Below are 23535 nucleotides of genomic sequence, written 5' to 3' on the forward strand. Positions count from 1 at the left end.
TCACTTTCTTAATCCCCTGTGGTTGATGTCTCCCTCCCCCCACCCAATGTGAAAACAACAAGGGTTATCGGACTCTGTAACAGCTTTGGAAAATATAAACCTTTATGCTAAAATGGCTGACATATGTTTATGTTCTGCTGAATCTCTTCTTAAATGCAGTTAATAAATCCCAATAAATAAAATAAATTAATTATGTTCTGCCACATTCACATGTATGTTGGCATTTCAGAACACACATATGAATGTTCCAACACATGAATGTTTATGTTGCCACACCGACCCCATCAATATTTTAAACATTTGTGGTTCCAGCACACATAATTGCTGCATAAATATCCATTCCTGGATGGATTTTAGAACAGGTTCTACGTCAGCAGATCCAGTTCTAAAATACTAGTGGAACTTGACATGTCCTGACCAGGACATCTCAGTGCCAGTGGTGTCTCTTGACAGAAGTGTTTGGGGTGGCAATGGGGGTGCAAACAAGGTATGGAAGGGGACAAGCCAAAATAGTATTTCTGAGCATCATGAGCCACATCACAGCTCCCTCCCCTCACCTTTAGATGAACTATAAGAAGTCATCCAAGGCCTTCAGTGCATAAGGTCTGCCCCTCCCCCAGCCAATTTCAGCCACACAGTATAACTATCATTACTGTATCCAAACACCTATACACCTCCCGAATCCCATAACTCAATCCATCCTAACACTTCCTAAACATGCTCTACCAGGACTTATTTCAAGCCCATTGACTCACTCATTCTCTAACCTGTTCATGATCTGTTGTATAGACTCTACAATGTACCTACTTCCTCCCCCCCCCCCCCCCCCCCCGAGTTGTAACCCTGTCCGACCAATGTCTCTAACTTATCCGACTTACTGTAACCTCACTCCCCCGCTCTGTAACTACCTCCCAACATATCATGCAAACCCCACTGAACTTCCTAAGGGCTTAACCTGACCCAACACATCCACGAGAAAGCTCTACAGACACTCACTATCTCTCTTGAATTGTTAACCTTTCTCGATACTTTGTAACTGCCCCCATTGTTCCATGTAAGCCACATTGAACCTACCAATAGGTGGGAAAATGCGGGATACAAATACAATAAATAAATAAATTATAATTATTTAAAAGCTAAATTCAAATTCTTCTACATGAGAGTGAAGTCTGAATTGTGTACAGCATGGGAAAATCTCAGCATCAACCATGAACCTCCAGTTCTATAACACAGGAATAAAGACATTTCCCTTTACAATGCACTATACCAAAAGAAATATTCAGATTATAGTGTCACCTCATGAACAGCAGCAACACTCTGCTTCCACTTCTGGGTGTTTTGTGAAGTAAGAGAAAGCCTGCAGAGCAAACTTACTATAGTATATCAACCCCAAACTATGAAATGGCAACACTGCTTTTAGTGCACCAGATCCTAGAGTACCAATACACCTCCCGTTAATAAAATGCAACAAGCCAGACCTCTACCACTCCCTTCATGGAAACTACACACTAGCTGCATGCTTCACCTTAATCACACATAGAAAACATGGACAGATACCCCTATGTGACACAATAGATCCTCAATTAAAATATAAAATATAAAATTAAAAACAAAAAATATATAGTTGTTAAATCATATAAAAAGTCAAATATTTGGTAGGAGGGTTTTTTTATCTTGATGATTATATGAGTCGCATAGGGGTATCACTCGCATTTTGAGTGTTGATTAAGACAGATATAACATAGTAACATAGTAAATGACGGCAGAAAAAGACCTGCATGGTCCATCCAGTCTGCCCAACAAGACAAACTCATATGTGCTACTTTTTGTGTATACCCTACTTTAATTTGTACCTGTCCTCTTCAGGGTATAAGTCTGTCCAGCACTATCCCCGCCTCCCAACTACCAGCCCTGCCTCCCACCACTGGCTCTGGCACAGACCGTATAAGTCTGCCCAGCACTATCCTCGCCTCCCACCACCGGCTGGCTCTGCCACCCAATCTCGGCTAAGCTCCTTAGGATCCATTCCTTCTGAATAGGATTCCTTTATGTTTATCCCACGCGTGTTTGAATTCTGTTACCGTTTTCATTTCCACCACCTCCCGCGGGAGGGCATTCCAGGCATCCACTACTCTCTCCGTGAAAAAATACTTCCTGACATTTTTCTTGAGTCTGCCCCCATCAATCTCATTTCATGTCCTCTCGTTCTACTGCCTTCGCACCTCCGGAAAAGGTTCGTTTGCGGATTAATACTTTTCAAATATTTGAACGTCTGTATCATATCACCCCTGTTTCTCCTTTCTTCCAGAGTATACATGTTCAGGTCATCAAGTCTCTCCTCATACGTCTTGTAACGCAAATCCCTTACCATTCTCGTAGCTTTTCTTTGCACCGCTTCAATTCTTTTTACATCCTTCGCAAGGTACGGCCTCCAAAACTGAACACAATACTCTAGGTGGGGCCTCACCAACGACTTATACAAGGGCATCAACACCTCCTTTCTTCTGCTGGTCACACCTCTCTCTATACAGCCTAACAACCTTCTAGCTACGGCCACCGCCTTGTCACACTGTTTCGTCGCCTTCAGATCCTCAGATACTATCACCCCAAGATCCCTCTCCCCGTCCGTACCTAACAGATTCTCCCCGCCTAACACATACATCTCCCGAGGGTTTCTATTCCCTAAGTGCATCACTTTGCATTTCTTCGCATTGAATTTTAATTCAAAGATAAGTCCCGGTGACAGTATAAGACTTTTTCTCCCCCTTACACTGAACCATAAGTGAACTGACTGTCTACTTTTTTTGATATTAAGTTGTACACTTATAGAAAGCAGAATCTGAGTGTACTCTATACTCGTTTTTAGGGTACTCGTTAGCAGATTGCCAGCTACAGACTGGAAAATAACATAAATTTACAACCAAGCCTGTCATGGAAGAAGCAGCTAACTAGCTAGTAATGTGCACAAGTAAACAGGTCTGCATAATGAATCCTACACAGTCAGTCTTGGCCATATCATCAAGCCTAGGGCTTGAAAGCAGGATGAAATGGGTGGGAGACATATTCTAGAAGGAATTTTTGACTGAGTCCATATTACAGTCTTTGGCTATCCAGAACAGTATTCAATTACATCAGTTTTAGCAGAGAAAGGGAAGGCTTGAACTGCTAAAATAGTCAGCAGGGCAAGATGTCACAGGCTCCCTCCACACAGGAAAGACATTAATATTTAGACAAAAAATATCTTAATACGCTTTAGACAGTAGTCTTCACATTATAGGACCCTTTTACTAAACTGTGCTAAAAGTGGCCAGCACTATCCCCATTGCAGGCTTTCCCGCAATCTAAGGCCGCTTTTAGTGTGGCGGTAAAATGGTCCTACTTTCCATTTTGTCTATTAATGGCCATGTGCTAATTTCCCCATTAGGGCATGGCCATTAGTGCATAAGCCCTTAACAACACCTATTTTCTAGGTGGTAACCACGGGCTAATCAGTTACCACATGGTGATGTAGCTTGGCGGATTTGCAGACAGACGGGCAGGATGACGAGTGGATGGGCAGGCAGGCGTCCTATCCTCCCCTCTCCTCCTTTACTTTAGTGTGGTGCCCTGGTGGTCTAGTGACCTCTTCGGGGCAAGAAAAGCCCCCTCTTTCTTGCCTGGCGAGTCTGCAGACTGTCTTCATCCTGGCACTGCTTCAAAATGGCTGCTGAAAGTTCAAGCAGCGACCTCGCAAGTCTTCCGCATAAGTCTTGCCAGGTCACTGCTTGAACTCTCGGCAGCCACTAGACCACCAGGGCACTACAATAAAGTATAAGAGGAGAGGGGAGAGGTAGTGAATGGAGTTGTGTGGGTGGAAGGAGGCTGGAAAATTTGGGAGGGAATATATATGGGGGAGAGAGAGAGGGAATCTGGTTTTCTTTGGGGGATCAATGTGAAAGGGGGTGGGGTGAGGGTGTGACAGGGGGCGGGGTGGACTGTGATGGGGCAGGGCGGGATGTGACAGGGGTGGGCAGGGTGCAATAGGGGGCAGGGCATGTGTCCTCTTTTTCCTTAGGGCAAATATGGTAACCCCACCTCCTGTTTCTTCCTTCTTACCAAGTCTTGCAGCAGTGATTGGGTTATTCCTAAATTATTCCTCTGGTGGTCAAAGAGAGGAAAAGAGGCAGAGCTGGAGGAGGAGAAAGTAAAAGGGCCTGTGGTCTGCTTTTTTCTCCCTACTAAGTTGATATCATTGAATCTTTCTTTCTGTCACTGAATATTTCTTTCCTTTCAGAGTCAGAAACTTCGAGAAGTATTTAACTTGGACTTTCCTGAAAACAATTTCCTGGCAAAAACCTTGACTATTGTGTCAGGCTCTGACATGGTGGACCTCACCTTTCACAACTTTGTCTCCTACAAAGAGAACGTTGGCAAGGTACAGTAGAAAGCCCCATTGTTTCAAGGTGGAACTTTTCTGTACTCAGGGAGTTCTATTGGCATCCATTACTTGTACAGTGTTGAATGGCCCTGTGACTGGTCTGGAGGAAGTCACATGACTTGTGAGTGAGAACAAATGCTTTTTACAGTATATCCTGCTGTAGCCAAGGACATGTGATGGGTTTAGGTCCAAGAAGCCTGCATCTTAATCCTGAGGAGTCATTCTCAGTTTGAAACAAACAAATATGACCAAAATTCACATATGCAAATATGAGTGTAAGTTGCACATTCTAACATATGTTTTTATTAAGGCTGATGCAAGGGACCCTCTCTATAGTTTTAAGAGCAACTTCTCATGAAGGGGTAAGAGGAAATTCTGCAAAACCAAACTCAGAGTACACAACATCATTCTTAAGCTGTAGGAGATAACACAAACCAGTCCTTGCTAACACAGTATAAAAATGATCCTTATAAGATAAAGAAGGGGGCTGGGACTGGGGGTCAGTAATAGTTCAGTGTACTGCCCAGAAGGCTACGAATGAATGCTCACGAATGAATGCTCACGGTACTATAGACCAATAGAGGCCAATTCCCACTGAGATGGAAGCTGGAAAGGCAAAAAAAAAAAAAAAAATCTGAAACTAATGTCATTAAATGTAAAACAAACAAACAAAAAAAAAAAACAAAGGAGTTAATTAAACTTTCAAGCTTCACAGTAAATACACCAACTTAAAAGCCCAGAATATATTAGAATGCAGGTGACAAAAATCACTGAGGAATGGATTTTTCTCATTGTATATTTAAACAAAGCATAACTAGCAGAAGGACCATCTGCCTACTCATATCCTTCTTCCTTTGAAAAAGTAGGTCATTCTTGTAATAGTAAGCAAAAAGTTACATGTGGTTAGAAGAATAGGTCAAAACAGAAAAAAAACAATAATTTCTACTATGTTAATTCCCAAATCCACTAGTCTACTATACACTTGCTTCCAAATGCATAGAGGCATGGTACAGGCAGTACTATATAATGGAACTATATACAAGAAACTATATACAGGAAGAGTATATCGGTGATCCTCCTGGGATTAGTGTATTTATTATACCTGTAAATGCCAGATGGAATCTCTCTTTGGCAAAATGTGAGCCTTGAGCATCAGCATTAAATCTGGGACTGAGATCATTTCCGCCACACCCTGGCATGGTCATTCCTACTATGGAATGTGCAAAACTAGTTCATTTGGAAATACGGGCTCCAGGTGTGGTACAGTCAGTGTTACCTCCTCTGGGGATTACATTGTAGGAGAAGAGATGCAGCTCTCTGCAAGGTTTGGCTCCTTTGCTAACTGACATGTTCTCTTGCAGGACTGGGCAGCAGATGTTCTAGCTATTGTCAGAAACCCATTGGTGGCCAATGCTTCTTGGTACTCCTTCTTGGAGAAAATGTGAGTAAAAGGAGAATGTCAGTGCAGACAAACACACAGAATTATCAGGCACTTCTATTCAGCCACCCTAACAAAACCATTTCAGTCTGTAATATTGGAAAGAATATGTATCAGACATGAATACAAACTGTGCTGGATTCTGTGTTTATAAATAGTCTGTAATGTACTGGAATTTTGTTACCTTTGCAATTTCACTTCTCTAAAACATGGGCAGGCAGGTATATCCATTAGCATCAGCAATATGCACACAGAACTGTATTCGAAGTGGATTAAATGTCTGCAGCTTTATTTAGAACATCAAACAGAACATATATGAGAAGAGCAGGGGGTTATCTATTGCAGATATATGGTTGGCCCGCCATTACTCTGAGCCAGGTCACCATTCTGCCACTTTGCCTTGCGTTTACTGTCTGATTTTCATGGCACACACTGTGCCTCCCAGCTACGTTGTGCTGCACTTCCACCTTCTGCAACACATTGCTATCAATGTTATACAGTTATGGGGAAATTCTATGAATGGTGCCAAAAATTAGGTGCCAATAAAAAAATTGGTGCTCAATGTTTTTCTATAAAGGGCACTGTGAGATGAGGGCTCTTCATAGAATAGCATTGAGCACCAAATTCCAAGCTCAACTTTGGGCATATGGACTTAGCCAGCTGAAACCTGGTATGCAAGTTGGGTACGGATCCCCACTATTCTGTAACACTGTGTGCATCTTTTATGAACACCCATGACCTATGGCCACGCCTCCTTTTGAGTTGCACACAATCAAATGTAGGTGCTCATTGTTACAGAATAGTATGCAGCAAGATCGGCACCCATATTTATTGCACATTGACCCAACTTGGCCAAGTCTTGGCACGTATGTCATCGTCAGGTGTCATCAAACGATCCAGTGTATAAAAGTACAAGTAGTACGTAATCATGCATCCAGTGTAGCCAACACAGGATCACACGGTGAGTATTTCTTGTACTTTTATGACATTGGATCATTTGTTGACCTCTGACGAAGGCATAAGTGTTGAAACTTGGCCAAGTCGGGTTAATGTACAATAAATACGCTTGTGGTGAACTTTGAGTGCTTTCCTTCCTTGACCTACCTCTGCTTTGTGTTGTTTGCCTGCGTTGAGACTGCAGAGTGTTTTGCTTCTGTTTTTGTTGCGTTTGTTCAGTGCCGGGAGCCACACATGCACCAGCATTGAATATCTGAGGTGGTCAGCCAACGGCTAGAACTGATTTGTAAGTCACTCACTACTGTACACTGAATAGCAACCTGGTACTGTCACATCTCAGAAGGTGGGTGAATGGGATTAAGAATTGCACCATGTGAACCTTTGAGGCCTAAGGGGCAGAAGGGAAGGGAGCCTCTTTTCTCACCAGACCCCACAGTATCATGATATCTGCTGTGATATTTGCAAAAGCAATCATGGGTGCACATCAGGAAGGAGCGGGAGGGGGGAGCTGGTACCATGTTACATTCGGGGTCTAAGGTACGGGGACCCTTGACCTGGAGTGAAAGCTTAAATTCCTTTCCTAGCATCTGCTATAAACTACTACTACTACTACTTAACATTTCTAAAGCGCTACCAGGGTTACGCAGCGCTGTACAATTTTAACACAGAAGGACAATCCCTGCTCAAAGAGTTTACAATCTAATGGACAAATGTAGAGTCAGTCAAGTAGGGGTAGTCAATTTGGGGCATTCTCGATTACATGAAAGGTATAAAGGTTAGGTGCCGAAAGCAATATTGAAGAGGTGGGCTTTGAGCAATGATTTGAGCAGTGATTTGAAGATGGGTAAGGAGGGGGCTTGGCGTAGGGGTTCAGGAAGTTTATTCCATGCGTAAGGTGATGCGAGGCAGAAAGGGTCCTGCCTATAATTTAAGACTTTACAGGTCCTGTAACGACTCATCTACAGCATGTAGAAATAAAAGTCAACATAAAAGGTGGTTAATAATCCCAATAAATAAATAAAATATAGGAAAATACTTTTTATTAGATCAATTTAATTAATTTCTGCAGGGTTTTATTTTGGAGCTAAACTCCTTTTGTCAAGTCCAAGCTTTCTTTTATCACCATTGGACTAACACAGCCATCACTCCAGGACTGGATTTAGGCATAGGCAACGCAAGCACAACCTAGAGTGCCAAAATTTGAAGATGCCCCAAAATGACTCCAAGCCCTGGGGAACTCCTCTCCCCACTGGTCTTCTGCCTATGGGTGCTATAATCTTAAGTCCAGCCCTATACCCCTCTCTTAGGAACTGATTCATTATGGCTTTTCTCCCTAAAAGGCAGATGTACTAAAGCTCCCATTTCCACACCCCCTATTTTAGGCCGCACATAAAATTTAGACACTGATCCAGTGCCTAAATTTACACATGTAAATACCTATTAAATCTAATTTGTGCCAATAATTGCTTGTTAAAAAGCCAATAATTTGCACTAATTGGCTCATTCAATTAAATTACACATGCAAGATGGGCGAATGCAATATTTGGCAACCTTTATAGAATTAGAGGGTTAGTGCACACAAATCTAATCTAACGCAATCCTGGATTTATAGTCCTCTTTCTTCAGAGCACTTTACAACAAAATACTGAACTACAATTACATAAATGAAGATAAAAACAATATAAAAAGCAACCCTAATTCAAAAACTGTTGGAAGAGATGTTTTAAAGATTCTGTGAAAAGCATAATATGAGGTCTATTTCTTCATCAGTAAAAGAAGTTCTTTCCAGGTCTCAACAACTGTATATGAAAAAGATGATGCCAATATCCTTTTGTATTGGACGCTTTTAAAAGATGGGAAGATTAGTACATAAGTCTTTTGACAGGGAAGCTTTTCTAACTGAAGGGAATGCTACTAACTGAATCAAGTTTGATTCAACTTTCTGGAGCCAAACCATGTAAAATTTTAATCATCAAGCAAGCTCATTTAAATAAGACTTGTGCCTTGATGGGAAGCCAATGAACATAAGCCAACAATGGAGCCAACATAATCAATCCGTTTCTCTCTAAAAAATCAATGTAACAGCCGTATTCTGTAAAAGTTGTAATCTTTTCATGAGAATATCTGAAATCCCAGAATATAAGGAGTTAGAATAGTCCAACTGAGATATAATCTAAGCCTGAACCAGCATTGTGAATTGGCTTCCGTGGAAGTAAGAATGAATAGATTTCAGTTGCCTTAATTTAAAAAAAAGTCACTTCTTATATAAATGATTAAATTGGACTTCACAAGTCAGAGCTAAATCTAATATAAAGCCCAAAACTTTAGATTAATTTACAATGTTCAGGACCTCATTGCTATGCAAACCAACCATAAGATTTTTGTTTTAGCTAAACTTAACTTGAGTCAATTTTGCTTAGACCAAGATTCAGTCTTGTTAATGTAGGATGGAACTTTCAATTGCAATAAGGTCATAACCAGTCATGGCAAATGGCAAAAGCTTATGTAGAATTCTTTAGTGAGTTTTGCTTTTACTCCATTTTTCCTACATTAAGCGAGTGTTAACATTTAGGGCCTCTTTTATCAAGTCGCGCAAGCAGCCCAAAACACACCCACAACACATCCTCCTGCAATTTGGGCATCCCTTTTCTGCCTTTGCAAAATTGGGATTTGGACGTTTCAAGCACATGGACATCCATTTGGTGTTATGATTCTGCCCTTCTGGCAGGGGAGGGGTGTGGACTTCATTCCTGATTGGCTGTCAGGGTTTGAGCTGAGTCAGTGGGTAATACTTAAGCCTACATGTTCCTGCTTCCCCTGCTTTGGCGTTAACGTTTCTTTGTGGCTAAAACCTTTGCAATTCTCTGTCAGAACGTTGTTCTGTTCTCTGGTTTTGAATCTATGTTCCCTGTTCGGGGCTTTCTGTTACTTTCCCTTTGTTTGGGATATCTCGTGGTAGTGTGTGTCTGTGTGTGTGTATTCAGCTTGCTGTTTAGTTTCCTTTGTCTAGGTTCGTTTCTGTCAGTGTGTGTGTGTGTGTGTGTGTGAGTAATTAGTTCACTTGCCTCCAGCTGGGGCTCTCCCTTGCTGCTTGCAGTTCTCTGTGGGAGGCCAGCTACTTTGTTTGTTCAGTGGGGGCTTTGCCCCCTTCTGCCAACTCAGGCTGCTGGTCTGCCCGCCTTCCCTCAGATTGTTTGTTTATTCAGTTATCTTCCTCCTGTTCCTGCCTCTGACTTCTGGAGGCAGATGCACTAAAGCTTAATGAGCCTTTAATGACCCTCCAACGAGGAAAATTTGATCCGTTGCATGCATCAAAGGGCTTTTACCGAGGAAGCCAGCAGCTAACGAAAACGGAATGGAGATGAGCAATTAGTGTGAAAACCCCATTGAAACGACATGCACTAACCTTTTCCGATTGCCTTTACGCAGGAAAAAGGCAGGAAATCTAACGAGAGGTCTGGACCTCTCGTTAGGACAGCTCTGTGCCAGGAATAATCATTAAGTGAAAAAATAAACAAACTTTGAGCCAATCCCAGCGCATTAGCAGAGCTAAAAGCGCTGTGATTGGTCCAAAGGACGTCAGAAAACACATCAAATAAAAAAAATAAAAAAAGGATCGGGAGGTGGCAAGGGCGCTCATCAGGAGCGTCCTGTATGGATGGCCTTGCCCCCCCCCCCCCGCTGCTCCCCACTTTCCGCCGCTCCCCCCCTCCCCCGAAAAAGCAAAATTCTAGCAGCCCCGGCCCCCCTCCCTTCCTCACTACTCTGTCTCCCCTCAGCTCCGCCTCCCGACATCCTCCACCCTGTGCCCCGCCCTCTCTTGGGGTCGCCGCCACCATTCCCCTCCTCCATCGGGCCCCCCTCCCTCTTACCGGGCCCGTGCAGCGCCTCTCTCCTCTGTCCGAAGGCGCTGCACGGGCAAGAAGAAAGCTGATGCCTGCCTTCGCACAGCTTCTGTCGCGCGTCTCTCTCCTCCTGCGCCCGCCCCTGTCTGACGTCAGTAACCTACGTAGGTTACCGACGTCAGACAGGGGCGGGCCCAGGAGGAGAGAGACGCGCGACAGAAGCTGGGCGAAGGCAGGCATCAGCTTTCTTCTTGCCCGTGCAGCGCCTTCGGACAGAGGAGAGAGGCACTGCACGAGCCCGGTAAGAGGGAGGGGGGCCCGATGGAGGAGGGGAATGGCGGCGACGACCCCAAGAGGGGGCGGGGCACAGGGCGGAGGATGTCGGGAGGCGGAGCTGAGGGGAGACAGAGTAGTGAGGAAGGGAGGGGGGCCGGGGTTGCTAAAGGTACGTTTGCTTTTCTTCTTGCTTTTTAATTTAGAATGCAGGGGGAAGTGGGGCGGGGGGAACGGCGACCACGGGTGGGGGGGGGGGGCAAGGACGGCCATACAGGACGCTCCTGACCAGCGCCTTTGCCCCCTCCCGACCCTTTTTTAAAATTTTTGTTTTGATTTGGGAGCCATGTGCTTGTGTTTTGACTGTGTTTTGACTGTTTGTGGCATGCGCAGAGCAGCTAACATAACGCTTGGCTGCTCTGCGCATGATTTGGGGGCCGATTAACGATGTGTATTGTGATTCTTTGATACATTGTACGTTTCAATACCGATCTCAGCATGTGTGACTTTTTTTTTTGGTGCATTCTTCGTTATTTTAAAATCGTTAGGGACTTTAACGATTTAGATTTTTTTACGTTTGGTTGCTGCATCTGCCTCCTGGTTCAGTAAGTTTAAACCCTTGTGTACTTTGTCTCTGCCTCTGTCTTCTGTGTGTTTTAGACAGGGGATTTTCTTCATCCCTTTTGTATCTTTGCCTCTGGCCTCTGGTTTGAGGGCTAGTTTACCTTTTGTTTCCTGTACCTGTCTCTGGCTTTTGTGGCTTTTAGTTAGTTCATTTTCCCTTCTGATCTGGGGGGTTCCTGGCTGCGGTGTTCTTGTGGCAGCCCGGTCTTCTAGCTGTTTTCTCCGTATCCTCCTGTGGTTACAGGGTGCTTCCTGTATTAGTTTTCCTTTCCTGCGCTAGTCCCCTGGGGGTGTGTGGCACCCCGTTCTGGTTCCTTTGGTGTCATTCCGTATAGTCTGGGGGGGGGGGGGTTCTGTCCTGGGTCTGTGGAGCCTCCGTGGTTATTTTTTTCTGCTCCCTGTGGCTGGTGTTCGGTGCGCAGCTGGCACTTTGGGTCCCGTGGGGACTCCTGTGTTTTTTTCTCCCCTCCCTGGGTGTGTATCGGTTCCAGTTCTGCCGTGAGGCCCATACGAGTGGGTCTGAGTGTATCGGTTCCAGTTCGGCCATGAGGCCCACTTGAATGCCTATTTCCCTTTCTTCCTGAGGTGCTGCGTGTGGGTAGGCTATGGGTGTTGGATAGCTGGGGTGTGTAGTGGCGGGTCGGTCTCCCCTAGGCCTTGGCCTCTGCTATCAGCAGGCCTCGACCTGGGTTCAAGGGCTCACAACCAATCCAACAGATTACATTTGGGCATTTTTGAGACATCCATATGTTTTAAAAATAAGCTCCATAAAAGTAGATCTCCAATTTCATTTTTGAGTTCTTTCAGTACTCTGAGTATATATCATCCAGAATGCCAGTGTCCAATTATTGATGTTAATTGGCTCAATAATCAATTAGGTTGCACACACATCTCAGGATTGCACCCAAATTTGGGTGTGGATAATTGGGCACCCTTTAGAGAATCTGAGGTTAATGCCAGTTTCTTCTTTTTGCCGCAAGCATAACGGTATCCACAAATTTAAGAAACAACAGGAGATGATGGTTCTGTACATACATCCGAGAGAAAAAAATTGTATGTACGCATATACTGGAATTTTGTTCTGCACATAAATATCGGCAAACATTTTATGTGCAAGACATTTTTGAGATTCTGCTATTTATTACTACTACTATTTAGCATTTCTATAGCGCTACAAGGCATACGCAGCGCTGCACAAACATAGAAGAAAGACAGTCCCTGCTCAAAGAGCTTACAATCTAATAGATTTCTATTTATCCATAGAATAACCTGCCTGCTCATGAGCAGGTGCATGCTGACACTTTTGTTTTGCTTGGATGGCTGCATCCAGCAGGCTCACTCTGATTAGCGCACAGATTTTGCCTATTTCAGATTTGCAAATGATTGTTTATTGTATCGAAGGGCTAAACATTCTCATATGTTTGCTTTAGAAGCCATGCATTCAGCCATCGGGGCATGCCTCTAGCGTTCAGCTTTCTGCACTGGCCACTGACTTTCTAAATACAGATAGAATATTAAATAGAGATCAGTTTAACCCAAATTTCCTTTTTCACCAAGATTTAGTAGAGTTTCCCAGCAGTAAAATACTCACAGATTCTTTATCAGCAGTGGCAGCCCTATCTCAGCATTTCTTCAGGAGTGACAGTAACTTAGCTCTGATATACTGAGACTGGTCAACAACCTAGCAAATACATTTTGTAGCCTTTGCATAGCTTTAACAGTATAATTGGGCGATCTTAAATACAAAATGTTGCAATAATGCTTCTGAAGCATGGTCTTCTAGCAATATTCTTTTGATGATTCATACTGCAATTAGTCTAACAGAGGGACCTTTCCAGTATCCGGAGTTTCCAAGTTTATTCAGCATTTACTACCCCGCCCTTTGGAAGCCGTCAGGGCAGTTTACAATCTAAAAATAAAGCAGGGAATTGATAGTTAAAAGAGAAAAAAAATAAGACAACAGGAGAGGACATTATACAGTAGGAGCAGGGAAAGAACTACAATCAAGATAAAAATAGGGATGACCAGCAGGAAAAAGGAGGTGATAGTGCCATTGTATAAGTCCCTGGTGAGGCCCCATTTAGAGTACTGTGTACAGTTCTGGAGACCACATCTATGAAAAGATATAACCAGGATGGAGTCGGTCCAGAGAGCGGCTACAAAATTAGTAAGCGGTCTTGAACACAATAAATATAGGGACAGGCTTATGAACCTCAATATGTATACACTGGGAGAGAGGAGACATGATAGAGACATTTAAATATCTCAAGGGCATTTATATACAGGAAGTGAGCCTTTTTCAACAAGGAGAGCTCTCTGGAACGAGGGGGCATATGATGAAGTTAAGAGGGAATAGGCTTAGGAGTAATCTAAGAAAGTATTATTTCACGGAAAGGGTGGTGGAGGCGTGGAATGTCTTCCCGGTAGAGGTTGTGGAGTCGAGGACTGTGTCAGAATTTAAAAAGACATGGGATAAGCATGTGGGATCGCTTAGGAAAAGGAAGAGTTAGGGGTTACAGAGGATGGGCAGACTGGATGGGCCATATGGCCTTTATCTTCCGTCATGTTTCTATGTTAAGATAGTAAAGGGGGTGGGATAAACCAATAGGGATGCTCTACTGTAAAACGGCCAACTTCTTCAGACATGCAGAAAAGGATTACTTCTAAGCCTCTGTGACTAGGTGGGTTTTGAGTTCAGCTTTAAAATTAGGTAAAGTGGATAGCAGCCTGAGTGATAGGGGAAGGGCATTCCAAAGATAGGGTCATTGAAAAGATAGAATCTCTGAAGTGTTCATGAATTAGAATTTCGATAACTGGGAATGAATCATTGGCTTTGTTGAGAGGAACATAATGTTCGGTTTGGACAATCTGGAATTAGGAGTCGAGAAAGCTAAAACGGTTCATTAACAGATAAGATTTTGAAAACTAGTAGCAGAATTTTAAAGGTCATGCGGTACATAATAGGGAGCCAATGTGCATCTTTGAGGCGAGATGTGACATGATCAAATTTCCTAATCTCAGTTATTAGTCGGATAGCTGTGTTTTGTATAGTCTGGAGACGGCGCATTTCTTTTACTCCAATGCCTTGATAAAGGGAATTATAGTAATCCAGTTGTGTTATGACCAAAGAGTGAACTAGGGTATTACGTGCAGATGGGCATAACAAGGATTGTATGGCGCGAATTAACCATAGTTTGTAGAAGCAACTACGTACTAACCGAGAAATTTGAGGACAGAAAGAAAGCTCAGAGTCTACTAGCCTATTTCTTAGCTGACTTATTAAGTAAACACACTGGCAGATATTCAGCCGGCAGTGGTCAATGATTTTTAAAACACTGACTGCCGTGGGCAGAATTAGCCACAGATATTTAGTGCCAGGCCATGTCTGGGCATGAGCAGTGAATATCTGGCACTAATCACAAATGCACTGGTTGCTGGAGTTTATACATGTCCCAGCCGGTATTCAGTCAGGACCTTCATAAAGTCCTGTCAGTGCCTCTGCTCTGATTCCCTCTCCTAGTCCTGATGCCTTCTCCAATCCCGTCTTCCAGTCTCAATGCCCTCTCTTATCCCCTCTCCTGGTTCCGATGCCTCTTTCAGGCCCCTCCCCCAGTCTGATCCCCCTGCAAGACAAAAAAATTCTGCCCTGAACTCCCCCCCCCCCCCAGGCTCCTACAAGCCTACCTCATAGGCCATAGTAGTCCAGTGTGGGTGCTATGAACAAGAGCGATGCCCACTTACTCCTCCTACCTGTTGCAGCTCTATAATCAAAATGGCTGCTTCCAGCTGAGATCTTAAGACCCTTACATTATCTGGCAGAAACTTATACTACAAAAGTCCAGAAGGGCTCTTTCTGGAGTCTAGCTGTGCCCATGGAGCAATGTGGATCCAAAGTGATATTTAAAGCAAAGCTCTAAACCAGCCTAGAGTATGCCAATCTTAGCACTTATGTTCATACAGATTTTCTGAAAATAAATGTTACTTAATATTCACAATTTGATAAAACTGTGAATTACACTTTGAAGGAGTCCTGACTCTCTCATAAAACAGCAGTTATTTATTTTGGAGATTAATGGAACTGGAATCAAAAGGATGACAGAAGGTTAAAGGGACAGTAAAGAAAGTAGGCTTCAGGAAAGTAGAATAGAGATCCTGTTTAACTATTGTTTGCACCTTTGTCCCTTCATCCTAAACATATACTCAGACCTTAACTTGCACTGGTTACCGGGCACAGTCAATCTGTAAACTTCATTCTTGCTGCACCTGTGATAATGGACACCCCATTCCTGCAGTATGGAAAGATACAGAGAAATATTCTTTCTAATTGACTTATTTTTACTTGACAGATTAGTGAAATTAAAGCTACAGCTCAATGCAGAGGCAAAGATTCCGGTTCGCAAGTAAGTTGAAATGTTTCCATTGTCCAAGAGAGCAAGGGTTATCAGTTATAAATGGTAAAGGTACTATAAGCAGCATGAGTCCTACTCAGGTTTCATATGTTTGAGTGAAACCATGGGAAAATTAACGTTCCGCTCATAGCAGCTGTCGTTACTTGAACTGGATCATTATGCTTTGGAGGTGCAGTAAAGTCTCAATTATCCGACCTAAACAGGATTGACTCGTTGTCAGATAAATGAAAAGTCGGATAATACGGAAACCAATGGCAACCCCTCAAACAATGCAGAACCAAAGGCAGAAAAAGCAGAGTCCTGGCACACAACAATGGTAGAAGTAGGGTCCCGGGTTAAGAAAACGAAAAGAGAAGTCATGTGAGGTCATCGGGGGGTCTGGCGGATATGCCGGATGGTCCGATCAGCGAAGGTTGGATAATCGAGACTTTACTGTATACACAATAAGATTGTGGTTTTAGAAGTATGCATTGACTCTGCATTGTATCCGTAGATCTAAATGTGAATAGATGTACAGCCAAAGCCTGTAAAGTTATTTGATGCATTTATACAGGATAGTGGTAGGCAGCTAATAAATGCTTATTTTTTTCCTTCTGAGTGTACACTCCGTGCAAAGGAGTGAGCACGATCATGGGAATTCTATAACTTGTGCTTAAAACAGTGTGGACAAATTTGTGCCCAATTTGTGCTCACAATTTAATTAACGAGCCTGTTAGTGCCAATAATTGAGCTCTAACAATCAACTAGTGGCATAAATTGACAAGAATTTGGAAGTATGTGTACATCTTGCTAAGTGCTATTCTATAAAGATGCATGCGTAAATCCTATATCGTGCAACTGAAAAGGTGCCATGGCCATGGGAGGGGCATGGGCCGGTCAGAGGCGTTCACTAAAGATGTGCGCACTGTTATAGAATTTGGAGGATCTGTGCCTAATTTAAGCATGGCGATTTACGCTAGGGTTCAATTGGTGTTAATCCTTGCACCTAAAAGTTGGGTGTGGATACCGGAACTATGAGCTATTCTATAAATGTCACTCAACTTGGAGTGAGGTTTTTAGAATAGCGCTCAATGTGCATTTTTTTTCGGCAACCAAACTTGGGCGCCATTTACTGATTTTATGTAAAGAGTGCACACTTTTCCCAATAGTGCACACATACATGACACTTTGCGCATGCTCATGCTTTCACGTACTATCAGAGTGCACAATCTTTTCACATAGGGCAAGATTCAGTAAATGGCACCCAAAGTTAGGCTCTGCCAAGATCCATGCTAAGGGATTGATTCATTATATGGCACCAAAAAAATTGGCACTGAAAAAAAAAGCCATTCTATAAGCCGCGCTTAAAGTTTAGCACGGTTTATAGAATAGTGCTTATGCCTGGGAATCACGCCTAACTTTAGGTGTGGCCATTTGTACCAGCTGAAACGTGTTATAAATGTACACACCTACATTAGGCGCGTATTCCCGTTATTCTATAGCAACGCACATACATTTTAGGAATGGGCCCCTGTTACACCCATGTCCCACCCATTCCCAAGCCCCCTTTTTCAGAGCCTGCATAAATTTAGGTGCGGATTCCACACCTAAATTTATGCACGTAAATGCCATTTAAATCTAATTAGTGCCAGTTGCTTGTTAAGAACAATTATTGGCGCTAATTAGCTCGTTATTCAATTAAATTACACAAATTTTGGCAACTTTTATAGAATTAGGGGGTAAGCATGAATTCTAGAAAGATGAATTAACATTAAGCAACCTTTATAGAAGAGTGCTTAGCACAGATTCCCGTGCCCAACATTAAATGTTAGGATTTACACCTGCTGAAATCTGGTGTAAATGCTGGCACCCAACTAATACCGGTTAGGTGCATAAATGACCCTCTTCTGTAACACTGCTCCTAAATTTTGGGAACCCACCCATGCCCTTCCCATGGCCACACCCCTTTTTCAGTTGCACCCAAGACAATTTAGGTGCAGTGATCCATGTATAAGACCTAATTAGTGCCAATTAATGCCAATAATTGTTAGCGGGGCATTAACTAATTAGGTTGCACATGGATCTGGGATCCATGCCCAAATGTGGGCGATCTTTATAGAATCCGGAGGACAATGTTCACTCTTTCAAAGTGTTCACTTTTATCAGTGAATGACATTCTGTCACAAACAACAGCCTATCCATATTAATGTATTACGTTACATTACATTACACATTGGGATTATATTCCGCAAAAGCCTACACAGTTCCATGCAGATCACAAAAACATAAGACCAAATCACAACTCGGGAATTACAGCTTTAACAACATTAAATGGAAAAATCAATCCACATATATACTAAAAAAAAAGAAGGCTTTTAATTGTTTTCTAAACCTTAAGTAATCACTCAAAACCCGAACTGAAGTAGGAAGAGAATTCCAGATTGAAGGAGCCTGATGGGACAAAGACAACTGTCTAACAGATTTAACTGCAACCATTGAAGGAAACTTCAGAACAACCTGGCCCCAACTTAATTGTCTATTCAAAACAGAAAAAATTCAGTCACATGTGAAGGAATGTCCACAGAAAGGGATCGAAAAACCAAAGAACAAAGCTTAAAATGTGATCTTGCTAACACAGGTAACCAGTGAAGTTTATAGAAGTAAGGTGATATATGTTCATCCCGACAGAGTGAAAAGATAACTCTGCTAGATTTTGAATTGTCTGAAGCTTTTTCAAGACCTCCTTAGTACAGCCAAAATACACTACATTGCATTAGTCTGGTTTGGAGAGCAACAGAAATTGCACTATTAGTCTAGAACAGAATGTCTCAAAATGTCTTCGAATAGCTCTTAATTTCCTTAATAAAAGAACCTTATTTACCTGATCTAACATCGTAAGTTGACTGTCCAACTCCTAAAATTCATATGGTAAACTCACATTTAAATTTCGTCTTCCCAATAGCAAAAGCCTCTTTACCCTTTATATTCTTTGGAGAACCTAGCCATAATTTTTTTTATCCTTATTAAGGTTTAGACAAAAATGAATAGCCCAATGCTGTATTGTCTCTATACATTTCTGAATTCTACTTATCAAATTGTCATACTCCTTTGGAGCCAGCATCAAGATAGTAATATCATCCACGTACACAAAAGCATTACACTTTAAACTGTCAATCACATTACCCTAATGGCTGTAATAATAAGTTAAATAAGATGGATGAAAGAGGGGAGTCCTGTGGTACTCCACATAAAGGAATCCAAGCATCCGACTGGGCACCCTGCATCTTGACTCTATAGCAAAGACTAGACAAGAAACCAGTTAAGCACTGTACCCTGTATTCCAAAGCTATCTAACATAAATAACAAAGTTCCATGATCAACTAAGTCAAATTGAATGACAATAGCTCAGTGACCTAGGCTCAACAAATGTTTCCCATGAGCTACCAGGTCCCTAAGATGGTTTCAGTACTGTACCCTTTACAAAGCCCTAACTGTGATGGGTGTAACATGTCATACTTAGTAATATAAGATACTAACTGTTGCAAGACCCAGCCCTCCATAATCTTTATTAATAACTAGTAAAAAAGCCCCGTTTCTGATGCAAATGAAACGGGGGCTAGCAATGTTTTCTTCTGTGTGCATGTGGGAGTGTGTGTGTCCCTGCCCTCTGGCCTCTCTCCCCTCCCCACTCTGAGTCCTTCAGTGTTACAGAGCCAGCGATTTGATTTCGTGCTCTGCTGTTTTCCTTCACTGACTGTGTTACAGTGAGGGCGGGGCAGACACTCATAGGGAAACCGGATATCTCGCCCCCTTCACACTTCCGGCTGGAGGCTTCATAGAACGTTGGTTTTGCCTTTTATATAGAGAGATGGTATAGAAGCAACTGGTCTATAATTTGAGACCTCCTGCAAGTTCCCTTTAGCAATTTTTGGTATAGAGGTTAGGATTATTTCTTCACCATTTCCAGGAAACATGCCCTTCCCTAAATAACGATTAAGCCAGTTGGTCAAAACAGTTAAAAAAAGGAGGGAAGCACATTTCATCAACCTCACTGGACAAGCATCCAAAAAAAATGTGGATTTAGCATAACCTTTCAACAATTGTCTAACCTCCTTCACTTCAATAATATCAAATTTATTCCAAATTCTGTCAAAAACAGTAATAGATTATTTTCCTAATATTGGGAGATCTATAACCAGACTCTGAACCCTTAACAAGGGCTTAAAGAAGGAAGCTAAATTAACTGAAGATGAAGACAAAAACACCCTCTGATTTTATGACAGGCAATTCATAAATATAAACACACTATTTCTTTGAAAAGAAATAAATATTATTCTAAATTAATTGGGGTTGAGAAGCCGAATATGAAGATGTTTAATTTAGTCAACAGATTAACAGATATAGATCATCTGTTAATCTGTTGACTACATTAAACGTCTTCACATTTGGCTTCTCAACCCCAATTAATTTAGAATAATATTTATTTCTTTTCAAAGAAATAGTGTGTTTATATTTATGAATTGCCTGTCTCCAATTTCTCTTATTATTCTCCATTGGACATTTCCTCCAGATTCTCTCCAACCTTCTACAGTCCCATTTTAGCAATTTCAATTCATCGTCAAGCCATTTTACTGATTTCCCCTGTTCCATACTTTTCTGCTGCCAAGGAACAATATCATCTAACATATGCTTACTTCAGTCATTCCATTTCTGCTTTAAAATGCCCCAATGAAAGTAAACCATCTATCTTAACCCAAAAATCAATTTGATCAATATTGCCCCTAGTATTATATACAGCAGTATTAGCATTTTTACTTTTCTTCTTGCCAGATTCTTTCCACCTAATAATAAATTCAGTCAAATGATGATCAGTACAAGGAACTGGATTGTTAGAATGGAATTGAAAATTACAATCCTGAGAACTATGAAAGGCTAGAAAATCTAACTGATGGCCCTTATGATGTGATCCAGAAATTAAAGGACACTCAGGGGCCCTTTTACTAAGCCACATAGGTGCTTATGCATGCCCAACATACGCCAAATTGGAGTTACCGCTCGGTTACTGCGTGGCCCTCGTGGGTAATTTCAATTTTGGAGATCGTCTGCTACGTACGTCTGAAAAATATTTTTTTATTTTCTGATGCGCGGCAGCTATGTGTGTCAAGTGGAATTTGATGCGTGTAGACCATTACCGCCCAGTTACCATGTGAGACCATACCACTAGGTCAATGGCTTGCAGTAAGGTCTCGGACCCAAAATGGATGCATGGCAATTTTCATTTTGCCGCACATCCATTTTCGGCAAAAATGTTTAAAAGGCATTTTTTGTAGGTGCACTAAAAAATAATTCTGCGTGTGCCCAAAACATGCGTCTACACTATTGCAGGCCATTTTTCAGCGCACCTTAGTAAAAGGACCCCTTAAAGCCAAACCATTCTAAAATTTCAAAAAAATCAATAGTTTCGGTCTAGATGCAGATTTATATTACCTAATATAAATCTGGAGTGGAGGAGTAGCCTAGTGGTTAGTGCAGTGGACTTTGATCCTGAGGAACTGAGTTTGATTCCCACTGCAGCTCCTTGTGACTCTGGGCAAGTCACTTAACCCTCTATTGCCCCTGGTACAAAATAAGTACCTGAATATATGTAAACCACTTTGAATGTAGTTGCAAAAACCTCAGAAAGGTGGTATATCAAGTCCCATTTCCCCTAATAATAAAATAGAACTAAAATCCACATTATTCCTCGTTATAAAATCAATAAAAACCTCACGAGCTAGTGACCACGTACCAGGTTGGCAGTAGATTAACATACAACACAATTTCCCCATAAAAGAGTAATCTTTTATCTCACAAGCTAATATCTCTAGATCTGGAGAACTAACAGAATCCCTTAATGTTAAATTAAAGAATGCTTTATGTATAATCAACAAACCACCACCCCACTTATGTGATTAGGGACATGCAAAATTTTATAGCCATGAGGACATGGGGTCATCTATCGAAGTCTGCCAAGATTCATCCCAATCTGAAAACATTGAACCTGGTGCAGCTAAGTCTCATAGATGGCAAAGCAGCAACCAGACAGCAGAAATATAGCTGTCAATGAACCTGGTGTGGCGTCTGCTGTAGCTGGCAGTGGGCGGAGCTTGCTCCCATGCCCTGAACTCCTTGACACAAGCAAGATCACAAATAGTAAGCCTAGCAACCAGACAGCAGAAAGCTGGAAAACACTGAACCTTATGTGGTGGATAAGTCTCACAGAAGGCAAAGCAGCAAGACTCCTGAAGAAATTGCAGAGTCATGGAATCGGAGGTAGGGTATTATTATGGATTAAGAACTGGTTGAAAGATAGGAAGCAGAGAGTAGGATTGCGTGGACAGTATTCTCAGTGGAGGAGGGTAGTTAGTGGGGTCCCGCAGGGATCTGTGCTGGGTCCGTTGCTTTTTAATGTATTTATAAATGACCTAGAGATGGGAATAACTAGTGAGGTAATTAAATTCGCCGATGACACAAAATTATTCAGGGTCGTCAAGTCGCAGGAGGAATGTGAACGATTACAGGAGGACCTTGCGAGACTGGGAGATTGGGCGTGCAAGTGGCAGATGAAGTTCAATGTTGACAAGTGCAAAGTGATGCATGTGGGTAAGAGGAACCCGAATTATAGCTACGTCTTGCAAGGTTCCGCGTTAGGAGTTACGGATCAAGAAAGGGATCTGGGTGTCGTCGTCGATGATACGCTGAAACCTTCTGCTCAGTGTGCTGCTGCGGCTAGGAAAGCGAATAGAATGTTGGGTGTTATTAGGAAGGGTATGGAGTCCAGGTGTGCGGATGTTATAATGCCGTTGTATCGCTCCATGGTGCGACCACACCTGGAGTATTGTGTTCAGTACTGGTCTCCGTATCTCAAAAAAGATATAGTAGAATTGGAAAAGGTACAGCGAAGGGCGACGAAAATGATAGTGGGGATGGGACGACTTTCCTATGAAGAGAGGCTGAGAAGGCTAGGGCTTTTTAGCTTGGAGAAGAGACGGCTGAGGGGAGATATGATAGAAGTGTATAAAATAATGAGTGGAATGGATCGGGTGGATGTGAAGCGACTGTTCACGCTATCCAAAAATACTAGGACTAGAGGGCATGAGTTGAAGCTACAGTGTGGTAAATTTAAAACGAATCGGAGAAAATTTTTCTTCACCCAACGTGTAATTAGACTCTGGAATTCGTTGCCGGAGAACGTGGTACGGGCGGTTAGCTTGACGGAGTTTAAAAAGGGGTTAGATAGATTCCTAAAGGACAAGTCCATAGACCGCTATTAAATGGACTTGGAAAAATTCCGCATTTTTAGGTATAACTTGTCTGGAATGTTTTTACGTTTGGGGAGCGTGCCAGGTGCCCTTGACCTGGATTGGCCACTGTCGGTGACAGGATGCTGGGCTAGATGGACCTTTGGTCTTTCCCAGTATGGCACTACTTATGTACTTATGTACTTATGTACTTCACTCTGCATTTTCCACTAACTCAGACCCCAGTTGAGATTGCTTCATCTTACCTCAACAATTTCTCTTTCTCTGCATTTCATTACTGTAGTAACTCTTC

General features: G+C 42.3%; 1 protein-coding gene across 1 annotated transcript in view; it reads left to right on the top strand.

The window, feature by feature from the left end:
- Positions 1-23535, top strand: part of PLCB2 (phospholipase C beta 2) — a 220748-nt gene that overhangs the window by 98341 nt on the left and 98872 nt on the right. The window contains exons 4-6 of the mRNA XM_030215186.1: positions 4274-4414; positions 5779-5858; positions 15901-15954. Coding sequence (XP_030071046.1) covers positions 4274-4414; positions 5779-5858; positions 15901-15954 — 275 coding nt within the window. The remainder of the gene's footprint in view (positions 1-4273; positions 4415-5778; positions 5859-15900; positions 15955-23535) is intronic.

The sequence above is a fragment of the Microcaecilia unicolor genome, chromosome 9, assembly GCF_901765095.1.
Source record: "Microcaecilia unicolor chromosome 9, aMicUni1.1, whole genome shotgun sequence".
In the NCBI taxonomy this organism is placed as follows: domain Eukaryota; kingdom Metazoa; phylum Chordata; class Amphibia; order Gymnophiona; family Siphonopidae; genus Microcaecilia; species Microcaecilia unicolor.